This window comes from Myotis myotis, unplaced genomic scaffold (assembly GCF_014108235.1).
Source record: "Myotis myotis isolate mMyoMyo1 unplaced genomic scaffold, mMyoMyo1.p scaffold_m19_p_2, whole genome shotgun sequence".
Lineage (NCBI taxonomy): Eukaryota > Metazoa > Chordata > Mammalia > Chiroptera > Vespertilionidae > Myotis > Myotis myotis.
This window is the reverse complement of record NW_023416324.1, coordinates 62,586,026-62,599,152: the sequence shown is the minus strand read 5'-3', so window position 1 is coordinate 62,599,152 and position 13,127 is coordinate 62,586,026. Positions and strand designations below refer to the sequence as shown.

The 13,127-nt window shown below is 41.0% G+C and overlaps 1 protein-coding gene across 1 annotated transcript in view; it reads right to left on the bottom strand.

The window, feature by feature from the left end:
* DNAI3 (dynein axonemal intermediate chain 3) overlaps window positions 1–13,127 on the bottom strand; it is an 80,174-nt gene that overhangs the window by 24,156 nt on the left and 42,891 nt on the right. The window contains exons 13-16 of the mRNA XM_036352409.1: window positions 12,783–12,911; window positions 8,807–8,880; window positions 4,757–4,901; window positions 2,634–2,721 (exon numbers count right to left, since the gene is read on the bottom strand). Of these exons, the coding sequence (XP_036208302.1) occupies window positions 2,634–2,721; window positions 4,757–4,901; window positions 8,807–8,880; window positions 12,783–12,911 (436 nt within the window). The remainder of the gene's footprint in view (window positions 1–2,633; window positions 2,722–4,756; window positions 4,902–8,806; window positions 8,881–12,782; window positions 12,912–13,127) is intronic.

Sequence of the window (13,127 nt, the reverse complement as noted above, 5' to 3'; positions counted from 1 at the left end):
CTCCTCCTCCTCCTCTTCCTCTTCCTTTGTTTTTCCAAAAAGACCCTTTAACATTTTATGTAATACTAGTTTAGTAGTGATGAGCTCCTTTAGCTTTTTCTTGTCTGGAAAGCTCTTTATCTGACCTTCACACTTCTAAATAATAACTCTGCTGTGCAGAGTAACCTTGGTTATACTGGTAGGTCCTTGCTTTTCATCACTTTGAATATTTCTTGCCACTCCCTTCTGGCCTGCAAAGTTTCCGTTGAGAAAGCATCTGAGACTTATATGGGTGCTCCCTTGAAGGTAACTAACTGCTTTTCTCTTGATGCTTTTAAGATTCTCTCTTTGTCTTTAACCTTGGCATTTAATGATGATGTGTCTTGGTGTGGGCCTCTTTGGGTTCCTCTTGTTTGGGACTCTCTGTGCTTCCTGGACTTGTATGTCTATATCTTTCACCAGGTAAGGGAAGTTTTCTATCATTTTTTCAAATAGGTTTTCAATTTCTTGCTCCTTCTCTTCTCCTTCCAGCACCCTCATGATGCAAATGTTGGTCTGCTTGAAGTTGTACAGAGGCTCCTTACACTATCTTTGTATTTTTGTATTCCTTTTTCTTTCTGCTGTTCTGATTGGGTGTCTTTTGCTTCCTCATATTCCAAATTCTTGATTGGATTCTTGGCATCCTCTAATGTTTATTCCATGTAAACGATTCTTTATTTCAGTTAGTGTATTTTTCATTTTTGACTGGTCCTTTTTTATGTTGTTAAAATTCTCACTAAGTTCCTTGAAGTACTCAGTAAGTTCCTTGAGCATCTTTATAACCATTTTTTTTTTGAACTCTATATTTGATAGTTTTCTTGCCTCTGTTTCATTTACTTCTTTTTCTGGAGATTTCTCCTAATTTTTCATTTGTGACATGTGTCTTTGTCTCCCCATTTTGGCTGCTTCCCTGTGTTTGTTTCTATGCATTAGGTAGAATTGCTACGTCTCCCAGACTTGGTAGAGTGATCTTGTATAGTAGGTATCCTGTAGGGCCCAGTAGCTCAGCTTCCCCAATCACCTGAGCTGGTGCTCCAGGTGTGCCCCTGTGTGGGCCGTGCGCCTATTGTAGTTGAGCCTTGATTGATGTTGGCATCACTAGGAGGGATTGACTCCAAGACCAATCAATTGTGAGGATCAGCTGTGACTAAGTGGAAGCACTGCTGTGCAGAAGACACCCCTAAAGAGCAGGGCTTGCTTTAGTGGGGTTTTGGTGCTCACTGTGTCCAGCCCTTGAGTGTGTCACTCATGGAGTTGGTAGGGTTGTAATCTGGTGTGCTCAAAGCTGACCACACAGTGCACTGGCTCTGGAGCCTCCCAGGAGGTGCAAAATCAGCAGGCCAGCTGCTGCTTGTTTGAGAGATTTTAGGAATGTCTGAAGCATGAGGCAAGAGAGGCCTGTTGAATGGAAAAGCCACTGGAAATGGCTTGGTTTAACCTGCAAGTAGGGAGGGGCAGGTTGTCGGAAATCACCAGGGAAGGGAGAAAAGTGTGAGCCAGGCTGATGAGGATTCAGATATGTCAACTGTTTGTTGGCTCTGTGGCAGGGAGGGCTCATCAAAGGAACAATGGCCTTTGCCAGCACTTCTGTCTGGGAGAAAGCTGCCTGTCCACCTCTCACCATGATTCCAGACAAGTTAGTTCCTCCATGATTGTCCCAGGTTCCTTTCAAGCTCCTGCCCCAGTGCTGGAGTTCAGGGGGAGTGAGTCCATGTGTGGGCCATTTAAGAGGAGCTGCCTGTGGCTCCAGCAGCCTCCTGTCACTCAGCCACAATCCCTGCTAATTTTTACAGCCAGAAGTTGTGGGGTGTGGGGTAGCACGGGACCTAGTTGGAAAGTTTGTAAGGAAGAAATTCTGAAAGAATTTTCTGTGGAAGTTGGCTGAAGGCAACCACCCTTGTTTATAGGAATCCCCTAGGGGAGTTGGCTGAAGGTGACTGTCCCTAATTGTTCCCTGATCTTTCCAAACAAGTCTGTGTATGTGCAGGCTCTCAGGTGTTTGCTGGAATTTAATGCTTAATCTTTATGCCTAAAGGACACTGCAGACACCTGTGTCCTCCCAAGAAAGCTTACCCTGGTGATTGTATCTAAAAGTTAAACTTTATCCCAAACTACTGTTACAATAAAAGCCTGAAGAGGCAGGTGAATGAAGCTGTTTGGTTTCTCTAGCCAGGCAGTCCCTTAGCCCTCTCTTTCACAGAAACGTGTGTCAGAGTAATCATTCATTTGTCGCTCAGGGTATGCTGGTTAGTCTCGGCTGTGGGGGTTTCTCTTTCCAGCACTGGAACCCTAGGCTAGTGTGGGGCTGGGAGCCCTCACTCCTCAGGGAAACCTCCACAGCCAAGATATCCCTCCGATTTTAAACCACCACACATGGGTATGGGACCAGCTGGTTCCGTGATTCTGCCCCACAGCTCCACTTTTCCTACCAGTCTCTATGTGTTTCTTCTTTAATTTCCCTATTTGTAGGACTTCCTTTTATCTAGATTTCAGGTGTAAATGATGGCTGTTCTGTATTTTAGTTGTAATTTTGATGTGGGGAGTGGTGATTGCCGCGTTTCCCTATGTTACCATCTTGAGCAGAGCTTCAATGCTTTTTAAATAAAGGCACTTACCTTGTGTTTTGTAAATGAGATGGTCTTTACCCATGCTTAACTTGACTGGACAGTGGTCTAAACTTGTTTCACCTTTAGACAGTCTTAGCTTTTGGGAAGAACATACAAGGAAGATTATTTCCATATATCCTTAAATTATTATTGCTTTGCCCTTCTGCCCCCAGATTGCTGTTTTCTACCTCCCTGTCTTTCTCCCTTCTCCCTTCTCCCTCAGATTTCTAGTTGGCTTTTCCCATGGAAAGTGCCTAAACTACAGTTTCTAAAACTGTGCTACTCAAGGGAACTTATCTGGGGGGCTCATTTCCAAATCCCAGAGTCTTATGTGTTTTTTGAAAATGTTTTGTTTTCTGTTTCCTAACACATCCTCCCTAAATCTTTCAGTTAAACAAAAATTTCAGAAAGATGTGCAGGGGCCTTTCTCCTGCACAGCACTGCTGAGTCCCTGGGTGGGTGGTGGGGTGGGGAGTAGGAGGGGGAGGGGGGGAAGTGTGTGTGTGTGTGTGGGAGTGGTGGGAGGGGGGTGTGCCCCTGAGTTTCAGAAGTACCCTGGGCCTGCCTCATCATAGAAAATGGCCACACTGTACATTATTCCCTCATGGCTCCCTGCCAACTTTTCTCCATCAGCATGTTTGTCCACATGCTGTACCATTATTCTCAGGTAAGGTTTTGTTTGCTTGTTTCTTTTCCAATGATTTAAAGCTTAGTGAATCCTAGCCCAGAACATTTCTAATCCTCTCTTTCTAATTTCTAATCCCAGTTACTTCAGGAAAATTCTCACCCCTTCATGCTCTCTCTTCAAATACAAAATAATGTAATTCTAGAAGTACTTACAAATCAAATTTTTTAAAAAAGGTTTAAGTTTGGAATTAGACTTAGACATTCCAAAGAAAGAGAGCCATCAATGCCAGCAGTCCAGTCATACTTCCCAGACACAACCCACTACAGTCGTATCTTTCTTAAATTAAAATTGCTTTTCTTTTTTTTTTTTTTTTAAGGCTAAATGTTTATGCAATCTGAAGCGAAACCAGAGTATTACTTTTCTTTTATTTAAATTAAAAAATTGATTTTTAGAGAGATTTGTTGTTCCACTTATTTATGCACTCATTGGTATGTGCCCTGATCAGGGATCAAACCCGAAACCTTGGTATATTGGGATGATGCTCTAACCAACTGAACTATTCTGCCAGGGCATTAAATTAAAATGGCTTTTCTTTTTTTAAAAAAATATTTTTTTATTGATTTCAGAGAAGGGAAAGGGAGAGAGAGATAAAAAAAATCAATGATGAGAAAGAATCATTGATCAGCTGCCTCCTGCATGCCCCCTCCTGGGGATTGAGCCCGCAACTCAGGCATGTGCCCTGACTAGGAATCAAACAGTAAGCTTCTGGTTCATAGGTTGATGCTCAACCATTGAGCTACCCAGTTGGACAAAAAATTGCTTTTCTTGAAGCTCTGCATTCAAGGTAAGTACCAATAATTTCTTGTTCAATTACTTTATAGTTTTTAAATATGTTTTTATTTATTTCAGAGAGAAATGGAGGGAGAGAGAGAGATAGAAACATTAATGATGAGAGAATCACTGATAGGCTTCCTCCTGCATGCTCCCTATTGGGGATCGAGCCCACAACCCAGGCATGTGCCCTTAACCAGAATCAAACCTGGAACCTTTCAGTCCACAGGCCGACTCTATCCACTGAGACAAACCTGCTAGGGCTGATTTTCAGTTTTATGTGGTTATAGGTATTAAAATACTTTTTCCTAGTATTGATGTGCAAAAGATCTGGAATTTTGGCTGCAATATAGGTAAAATTAACTGTTTTGGGCTAACATGGGAGCATACCCACCATCAAGCAACTGATATGCAATTAAATAATTATGCAAATTAGTTGTAAGTTGTGGCTTGCTTACACATGAACAAATATTAATTTCAAGTTCACAATAATTGTGATTCTGGCTTGATGTAGTCAGGCATCATAATAATGCAATCAAGGAATTTATTAGATGAATAAATACATGAATTAATAAAGTCCTGTGTTAACTTGAGCTGCTCTACTTTTAGAGTGTACGTATGCATGTCTATGCATATGAATTACATAGTATAGAGAATGAATTCTGTTACTTACCTTAGAGAGAGGTTTCCAGGAGAGATCTAGATGCAAAAATGTAGATGGTACATCATTAGGAATTTCAATACTTTCTTCTTTCTTCTTCTCTATTGATTGAATGGTTATACCTTTCTGTTGTCTGATATCCCAAAAACATATTGTGCTTTTAAAAAAAAGAATCACATTTTTTTTTAAGTACAAATAAGAGGTGTTATAAACTGAGGACTACTATTCTTACTGTTACACATTAGCAATGTGATCATGATTATATTTTAATGTCTCTGAAAGTAAGATTTTTATGAAATTATTTTTTTATTTCTTATTTTAGAGAATTATAACAATTCATAGGGTTACTTAATAAGCTTGCTGGTCTTGAAGCTAATATTATAAAATATGAGAATTGAGTTAGGAGAGTGGCACTTTTTTTTTTCAACATAACTTTTTTGAAATATAACTCATATGCCCCCAAATTCACCCATTTAAAATGCACACTTCAATAGTTTTAAATATATCCAGAGTTGTGCAACCATAACCACATCAGATTTAGAATATTTTATGATCTCCAAAAGAAATCCTGCATAGATTAGCAGCCACTCTCCATTTATATACTGATAGTGAAAACACCACATATACAGATGGAGTTGGATTTAATGTGCTTTTTACACAGTAGGTATCCAATAAATGTTATTTCTCTTCTTTCTCCTTCCTCACAGGTTGGTTATGAAAATTAGATGAGATAATGTTTATGAAAATTATTTATAAGCTCCACACATTAATGGTGTTATTTTTAGTGCAATCAACTTGGTAAAAATTTATAATAAAACTTATACAGTACTGTAGTATAAAGGGTCTTTGTATTAATTATGTAAAAACATGAAAACCACAAAAAGTCTGTCATATTAGCATCATAATTTCTATCACTGAGGTTATGAGTAACCTGATTTAATTAATTTAAGATATTATTAAATATTTTGATGTATATGTATTCAGATAAATGGATGGTAACTAAAGAGTAACAAAACATGTATTCATTTATGTGAACTATTTAATTAATATTAATAATTTATTTATCTTAACAATTAATAAATAAAATTAATTCATTTAATTTTGATAACACTGTTAAAATTAAAAATTACTAAAAATAGTAATCATTTTTGTGCTGTAAAAACATAAACCCTTGGGAGAGTAACACAAATTAAATAAGATTTATTTTATAATATATTTATAGTTAATTTAAAACTGTTTCAAAATTACATAGTTCTTCTTGAATCTTATTTATGCCATTAATTTGCATTATTTGTGAAATGGTTATGCTAAATACATAAAATTTCACTTGAGTGTTCTGTATAAATCAGTCACACATTCTTAATTATTGGAACCTTATTCTCTCTTATTCTAGTACATTATAAAACCTTCAGCATGGCTAAAATATAAAGTTAGGACTGATGAGTTTTCAGATAACTAAAAGTTAGCTTTTCTAAATCCATAAATTTTTTCCTTTTACTTTAACAACTTACGAAGGAACTATTCTTAGACTATTTCTAAATTCAAGGGCCATCATTATAAACAACAACCAGGTATCTATGTCTTTAATATAGAACATGTAATACTTTTAGTCTGCTCAGTGTTTCTCAATGTTTTCCAAGGCTACTGAAGAGCAGTGTAGCTCTGCATTTGTGGCCTATAACCAACATTATATCATAAGCATTTCTCCATTAAGTAATAATATAATTTTAATTGTGACATGATGTTCCATATGGCCCTATGGATGCCATGTGTTGCTTTTGCCTGGGGAATAATTAGCCTCTCCCCAGTCATTTTTTCAGCCAAAGCTTCCTAAATGTTCAGGGGGAGCTGCTTCTTTCCTATTGGATGCAGTGAGGTTGGAACTGTCACTCACAGTGCTCTGCTACTCCTCCCCAAAGGGCTGAGTTCATAATATAAGAGAAGCCAATCAGACTCGCTAGTAACACAAGGGTTGGAACTGATTCATTCATAATGAAGGGGCTGGCCATTTATTCCTGCGACCTAATTCCACAGGTCTCTTTCTGCAGCCTGAGTTAGCTCTTCATTTCTTCATCATTACTTACTGGCTATAATCTATATATATAAAACCCTAATATGCAAATAGACCAAATGGCAGAACAACCGAACAACCAGTTGCTATGACATTCACTGCCCACCAGAGGGTGCACGTGGAACATGGCGGGTGTTGGCCACTGCTGGATGGTGGAGCAGGTGAGCAGGGGCGCCAGACCAAGGCGGGGTGCCGGCTGCTGTCATTGGGGTGAGCCTCTGTTGGTTATTGAAAAGTCTTTGATCCCACGTGCCATGGTCTCACCCGGCGCTCGCACCCGCTGCTGGTGCCAGAGCCGCTGCTTGCACCCACTGCTGCTGCTGGCCCCACTCCCACCTGCTGCCAGCACCTGGCACTAGACTCGATCGCTCGGTGCTGTCAATGAGTGCGAGCAGCGGCTGTCGGCCCTGATCATCCCTGAGGGCTTCTCCACCTCCCCCTGCTCCTGAGGGGTGATCTGGGCAGCAGCTGCCAATCACACCTGCTGACGGCGCTGGCCCCAATCGCTCCATATTGTCAGCGGCTGTGAGCAGGGCTGACGGGAGCGGGACTCCTGGCAGACAGGAGACTGGGGGCCAGGCAGGATGGGTCAGGCGGGGGCACAGAGGATGGGCCAACACCCGGCCCTCTGCCCACTGCAGCCTCGTGGCCCACAGTTCCTTTCAAGGTGCATGAATTCATGCACTGGGCCCTAGTCTAGGCTATAACTACATATATACCTCACTATAAATAGTGAGCTTTGCCTTCAGAGCCTTATTTCCTTTATCCATAGCATTTTTCAAGGTTCTTACAAGTATAAAAAACTTAATTTGTTAAAGCACTTTAGTAGAGTTTTGGCATAAACATTGAATAAATGTATTTCCAATAAGTTTATTTTGTCTCCTTAAGTTAGCCATGGCCAATTTCTGTTGCTTGCAATCAGAGAACCTTACCCATACATGCCCCCAGGATTAATCATGTCTCTCGCACCCCTTGCCTGTGCTGATGTTACTGATGCCTTTGGCTGCCACTCCACAGCTGCTGCTTCTGCTGTCAGAGTCTACGGCTTGAAGTATCATTGTTTCTATTGGGATCAAAGCTGCTTGGAATGGTAACATTTTGCCAGAATTTGAATGCTAGATAATAGTATTACTCTTTGTATTTCCTATTTCATTATGAATTTTGAGTTCTATAAATTGGGAGATGCAATTTTTAAAATAAACATTCTTCAACATGGTTACCAAGTTGTTTATAAAAACATTTTTATAAATTTGCAATAAAAACCTAAAACACTCACTTTGTAAAAGCTTTCCAAATTAAACATTGTACTCTTCATAACTGTGAGATAAAATTGAATGTAAACAGCCCTAGCTGGCTTGGCTCAGTGGATAGAGCATCGGCCTGCGGACTGAAGGGTCCCAGGTTCGATTCCGACCAAGGGCACATGCCTGGGTTGCGGGCTCCGTCCCCAGTGTGGGGTGTGCAGGAGGTAGCCAATCAATGATTCTCTCTCATCATTGATGTTTCTCTCTCTCTCCTTCTCCCTTCCTCTCTGAAATCAATAAAGAAATATATTTAAGAAAATTGAATGTAAACAATGCAAACCGCAAATTTACAGATATAAGAATGTGATGAAGCAGAATGACTTTGGATAATGTTATATAACAGTATTAACCATGAAAACTCATTAATTCTGTTTTACAACATATTTGTATCTATAAAAACAGTACAGAGAAGGCCTGGGGTGGGGCTGGGGGTAAGAGAGAGGGGACTAATGGAGAAAAAGGGGGGACTTTACTTTCAACAATAAAGATAAATAAAAATATATAAAAATTAAAAAAAAATTTGAACCAGCAATAATCTATAAAATTCTTCCCTTTAGTTATATAAGGTTTAATCACTACAGTAAAGATTATTGAAGGAACAGAAAAAAACAATGATTTTAGAAACATCTAAGAAAAAAGAATATGTTGTATGGACATAATGTAGGTAACATTTTAGATGAGACGTACCAATCTGCCGAACAGGTGACCAGTTGGCAGCATATCCCACTTCGATTCTCAAAGACAGAACCCATTCTGTTAATCTATGTTTAAAAAAAAATATGCAGGACGTAAGTTCTGTGTACTTAGAACAGCAAAGACTGTTTTCTCATAGCTTTTTACATATTTTTATTTCTATTCTTCATTTTAATTTTTATTAAAAGAGCATAATACTATCACAGAAATTTGGGAAACAGGTTTTAAAATCAAATGCATTTCTGTCATATACTTTTCAGTCTTTTTTCACAGAAACATTTTTATGCCATTTTACTTAGCATGCATGTAAATTTCTAGCCTGAGATTATAACTCGAATGCTTACGAATCATGCTAATGGTTTTATAAGATACAGATGCAAACTGCAAATGTACTCATGAATCATGCTGATAGTTTTATAGATACAGATGCAAACTGTATCTTATAAAAGTGTATTCATGAATCATGCTAATAGTTTTATAACATACAGATGCAAACTGCAAATGTACATGTCATAATTTCATTATCCACTATTATTAGACATGTAGGCTCTTTCTGTTTTTCACTATGATTTGTGGCACCCAACACAGGTGCTTTCATGAGGTTGGTAAGCAGGTAAAATCCATCGAGTGTTAAAGTACACCCATCCAGCATGCAACCAATGTCATGGCACCTACACGTTCTGAGTAACCGTGGCCCAGCTCTGCTAGCACACAGAGGGTTACAAGAAGGGTTAATGTTCCTCGGGGCCCTGGAAGATCCAAATTCCAACCAGTTAAGCTCTCAAATGAGGTGAAAAATTTTGGGGCGACCTGTGAAGGTACCACTCTCAAATCAATAGGGAAACATGACCTTCCCCAATTCTCTACGGTCCTGGTAGGATCAATGAGCAAAACATTGGAGATGGGGGTTCCAGCAGCAAATAAACAGTGAGGGAGGGGGTGGGGTGAGGAGGGCTGCACGTGCTGCCCTGGGAAGGCCTGTTGGCATCACAGGAGCCAGACCCTGGAAACCTGGCTGACGCTGCTCTGGCTGCCCCAGGTCAGGTTCCATGACAGCTGCCACCCTCCACTCGCATCTGATAAACAATCCAGAATCCATGCTGCCTCTCCTGCTAATGAGCTTCTCTGGTGGAGAAAGTGTGAGACCCCAGAGATGTGCTGGCTCTGGGGGTTTTATGTTTTAACTAGGGGCCCGATGCATGAAATTCATGCACCGGGGGTGGATCCCTCAGCCTGACCAGCACCCTCCCCAATCTGGGAGCCCTCAGGGAATGTTCTACTGATGGCTTAGGCCTGCTCCCCATGGTTCTCTACTCTCTGTGGACCTCCCTGCTCTCTGTGGGGGCCTACTTGCCCTTCGCTGCCGGGGCCAGGGGCAAGCAGGCCCCTGCTGTTTGCTCTCTGGCTCACCGCCACAGGGGCAAGCAGGGCCCTGCTGTCTGCTCGCTCGCTGTGGGGGACTGCTGTCTGCTCGCTTGCTGCGGAGGACGTTCCTGCCCTGCCCTCGGCTGCTTGCGCGTGCGCCGGCTCAGAGTGCCTGGGTCCCAGAGATGTTCCCGCCCTGCCCTCAGCTGCTCAGCACCTGTGAGTGTAGGCCCGGAGTGGCCAGGGGTTGTTCTGGGACCCTGCCTGCTCCAGAGCTACGGGCTCAGAGTGGCCTGGGCCCAAGGATGCCTGTCCCCAGGACCCAGGGCCTACGTATGCAAATTAACCCACCATCTTTGTCAGGTTAATTTGCATAGACACTCCTGGTTGGCTGGTGGGCATCTCGAAGTGACGGTCAATTTGCATCTTTCTCTTTTATTAGTGTAGATTATTAAAAAAATATTATGGAGGTTTGGAAAATAGGTTTTAAAATTAAATATAATTCACCTTGTATTTTTTTTCCAATCTCTTTTTATGGATACACTTTGGCATGATTTGTCAGGGTGTGCATGCAATTTTGTATCTTGAGACACCAATTGCATTATTTCTTTGTGTGAATTCCCAACATATGAATTACTGGTCAAAAGTTTGAAAACTTGGATGCTTCAAGAACCACATTGATTAATTATATTCTAAAAGTTTGATGTTGGAACCAACAATGTTGGAGTTTGTGGGTTGCACCATCTCCTTGTTTCCAACCCCAGGTATTATTTAAAATTTTCATTCAAAAATTAAAGAGGTCCAAAATTGTGTATTATTGTTGCTCTATTATTAATTTCTTTAATATTAGAAAGGCTAAATGACTTTCATCTTTATACTGAAACACTAATTGTGTTTCAGTCAGTATATGTTTTTTGCTTATTTCCAGGAAATTTTGTATGTACCATATTTGGGACACATTTTCCTTCATTTTGTTATTTGCTCTTTATTTTTTAATTGAGAAATTTACATGTGTGCTTTAGATTTTTTTCAATGTAAATTAGTTTAGAAAATTATCTCCATTCCAGAAATATGATATTGTATTTTGGTTTGTTGTAATTTTCCTGTGATCTTGTTGTTATTTAAATGTATAGTCACCTGAATTAATTTGTGTGCATGGCATGAGTTGAAATGGAGTTCCGTCTCTTGGGTTGTAACCTCCATTACCATATGTTAAACTTTTATATATAATAGAAACTATATCTGGGCTATTTATTTTGGTCCATTTTAACTTTTCGAAGTATTGCTGCTTTGCATGATCCATTTGAATACCTTAAAGGGCTAATCACCTTTCATAGCTCAAATTTTTCACATATCCTATATAATAAAAGCCTAATATGCTAAGTGTCCGGTAGTCTGGTGACCAGTTGACTGTTAACCAATCAAAGAGTAACATGCTAATGATATGCTAAGGCTGCTCAACTGCTCGCTATGAAGTGCACTGACCACCAGGGTGCAGTCAACTGGTTAACCAGTTGCTATGACATGCACTGACCACCAGGGGGCAGGTGCTCCGATTGGCAGGTTAGCTTGCTGCTGGGGTCCAGCTGATTGGGACTGAGTGAGATGGGCTGGACATGCCCTGGAGCCCTCCCACGGTCCCTCCCATGGTCCCTCCCAGGGTCCCTCCCCGGCCCCAATTGTGCACCAGTGGGGTCCCTTGGCCTGGCCTGCACCCTCTCACAATCCGGGACCCCTCAGGGGATGTTGGAGAGCTGGTTTTGACCCGATTCTGCAGGCCACTCCCCTTGGGAGAGCACCAGATGCAGGGCTCATGGCTGGCGAGCCTCTCCTGAACGGGACTGATTGGGCGTGAGCCCGCGGCAGGTGCAGTGGGGCCGGGATGAGTGGGAGCGGGGGTAGGAGCTGCAGGCAGCATTGGACTGTGGATTTTGGCCTGATCCCCACAGGCCACCTCAAGGGACCCCACCCATGCATGAATTTGTGCACCAGGCTTCTAGTTCTTTATTATCTCACTTGTTAATCCTTCAAAGTACACAGTAGACCTTTAGTGTCCTTGAGTAAGACATTTGGGGATCTTACTAGTTTACAAATCCACAAAAATGATTTTGTGAATCAAGTATGTAACCGCAGAGCCAAGCTGCAATGCCAATGCTGGGCTCCCTTGCTGCACAGCTAGTTCTTGCCTCCCAGCCTCAGGGCTCACTCACTTCAAGGCTGCCTTGGCAAAATTACATATTCCTAAATTAGTCTTAGATCTTCAGAGTTGCCTGCTCCAAATTTTAAATCCTCAGTCTAAGGTTATAAAATATTTACACTTTATATTTATGTATCAAATCCTCATCTTCTCTGCCATTATATTATGTCAATGTTGACAACATCTACATTTTTCAGTGCTTTTAAACCATGGAGGTTGAAACATTGGCCTTACTCTCAGATATGGGTCTGGTAACAGTGACACAACTGTTGGGTGCCCACTTCCTGGTTATTTCACAGTGTACTAGCAAATGTAAATGGATTGTTGACTTCAAACTTCCTCTTTGGACAAAACCTTCCAAACATTTTCAATCCAGCACAAGGAAACCATGAAGCCATTGAGACTCACCTCAAAGGTGTCTGACAGCCAGTGTATATCTGTAATTACTTTCTTATGTCCATTTTCTATTGAGGAGACTGCACAGTGTCTGATATACATTGCTTCTTTATTATCATCTGGTTCAAGGAGAAACATGGGCTGAAAAATTGTTAAAAGAAAGTTATGTGCTAACTTCAGAGCACTGATGAACGAACTCATACTTGACTCATCAGAACAATTAAAATTAATAACTTGGAGAAATACTAGTTCATGGAAAAACAGATACTAGTGTTTCTATATATCATACTAGAGGCCTGGTGGATGAAATTCATGCAAAAGGGGGGGGGTTCCTTCAGCCCGGCCTGCACCCTCTCC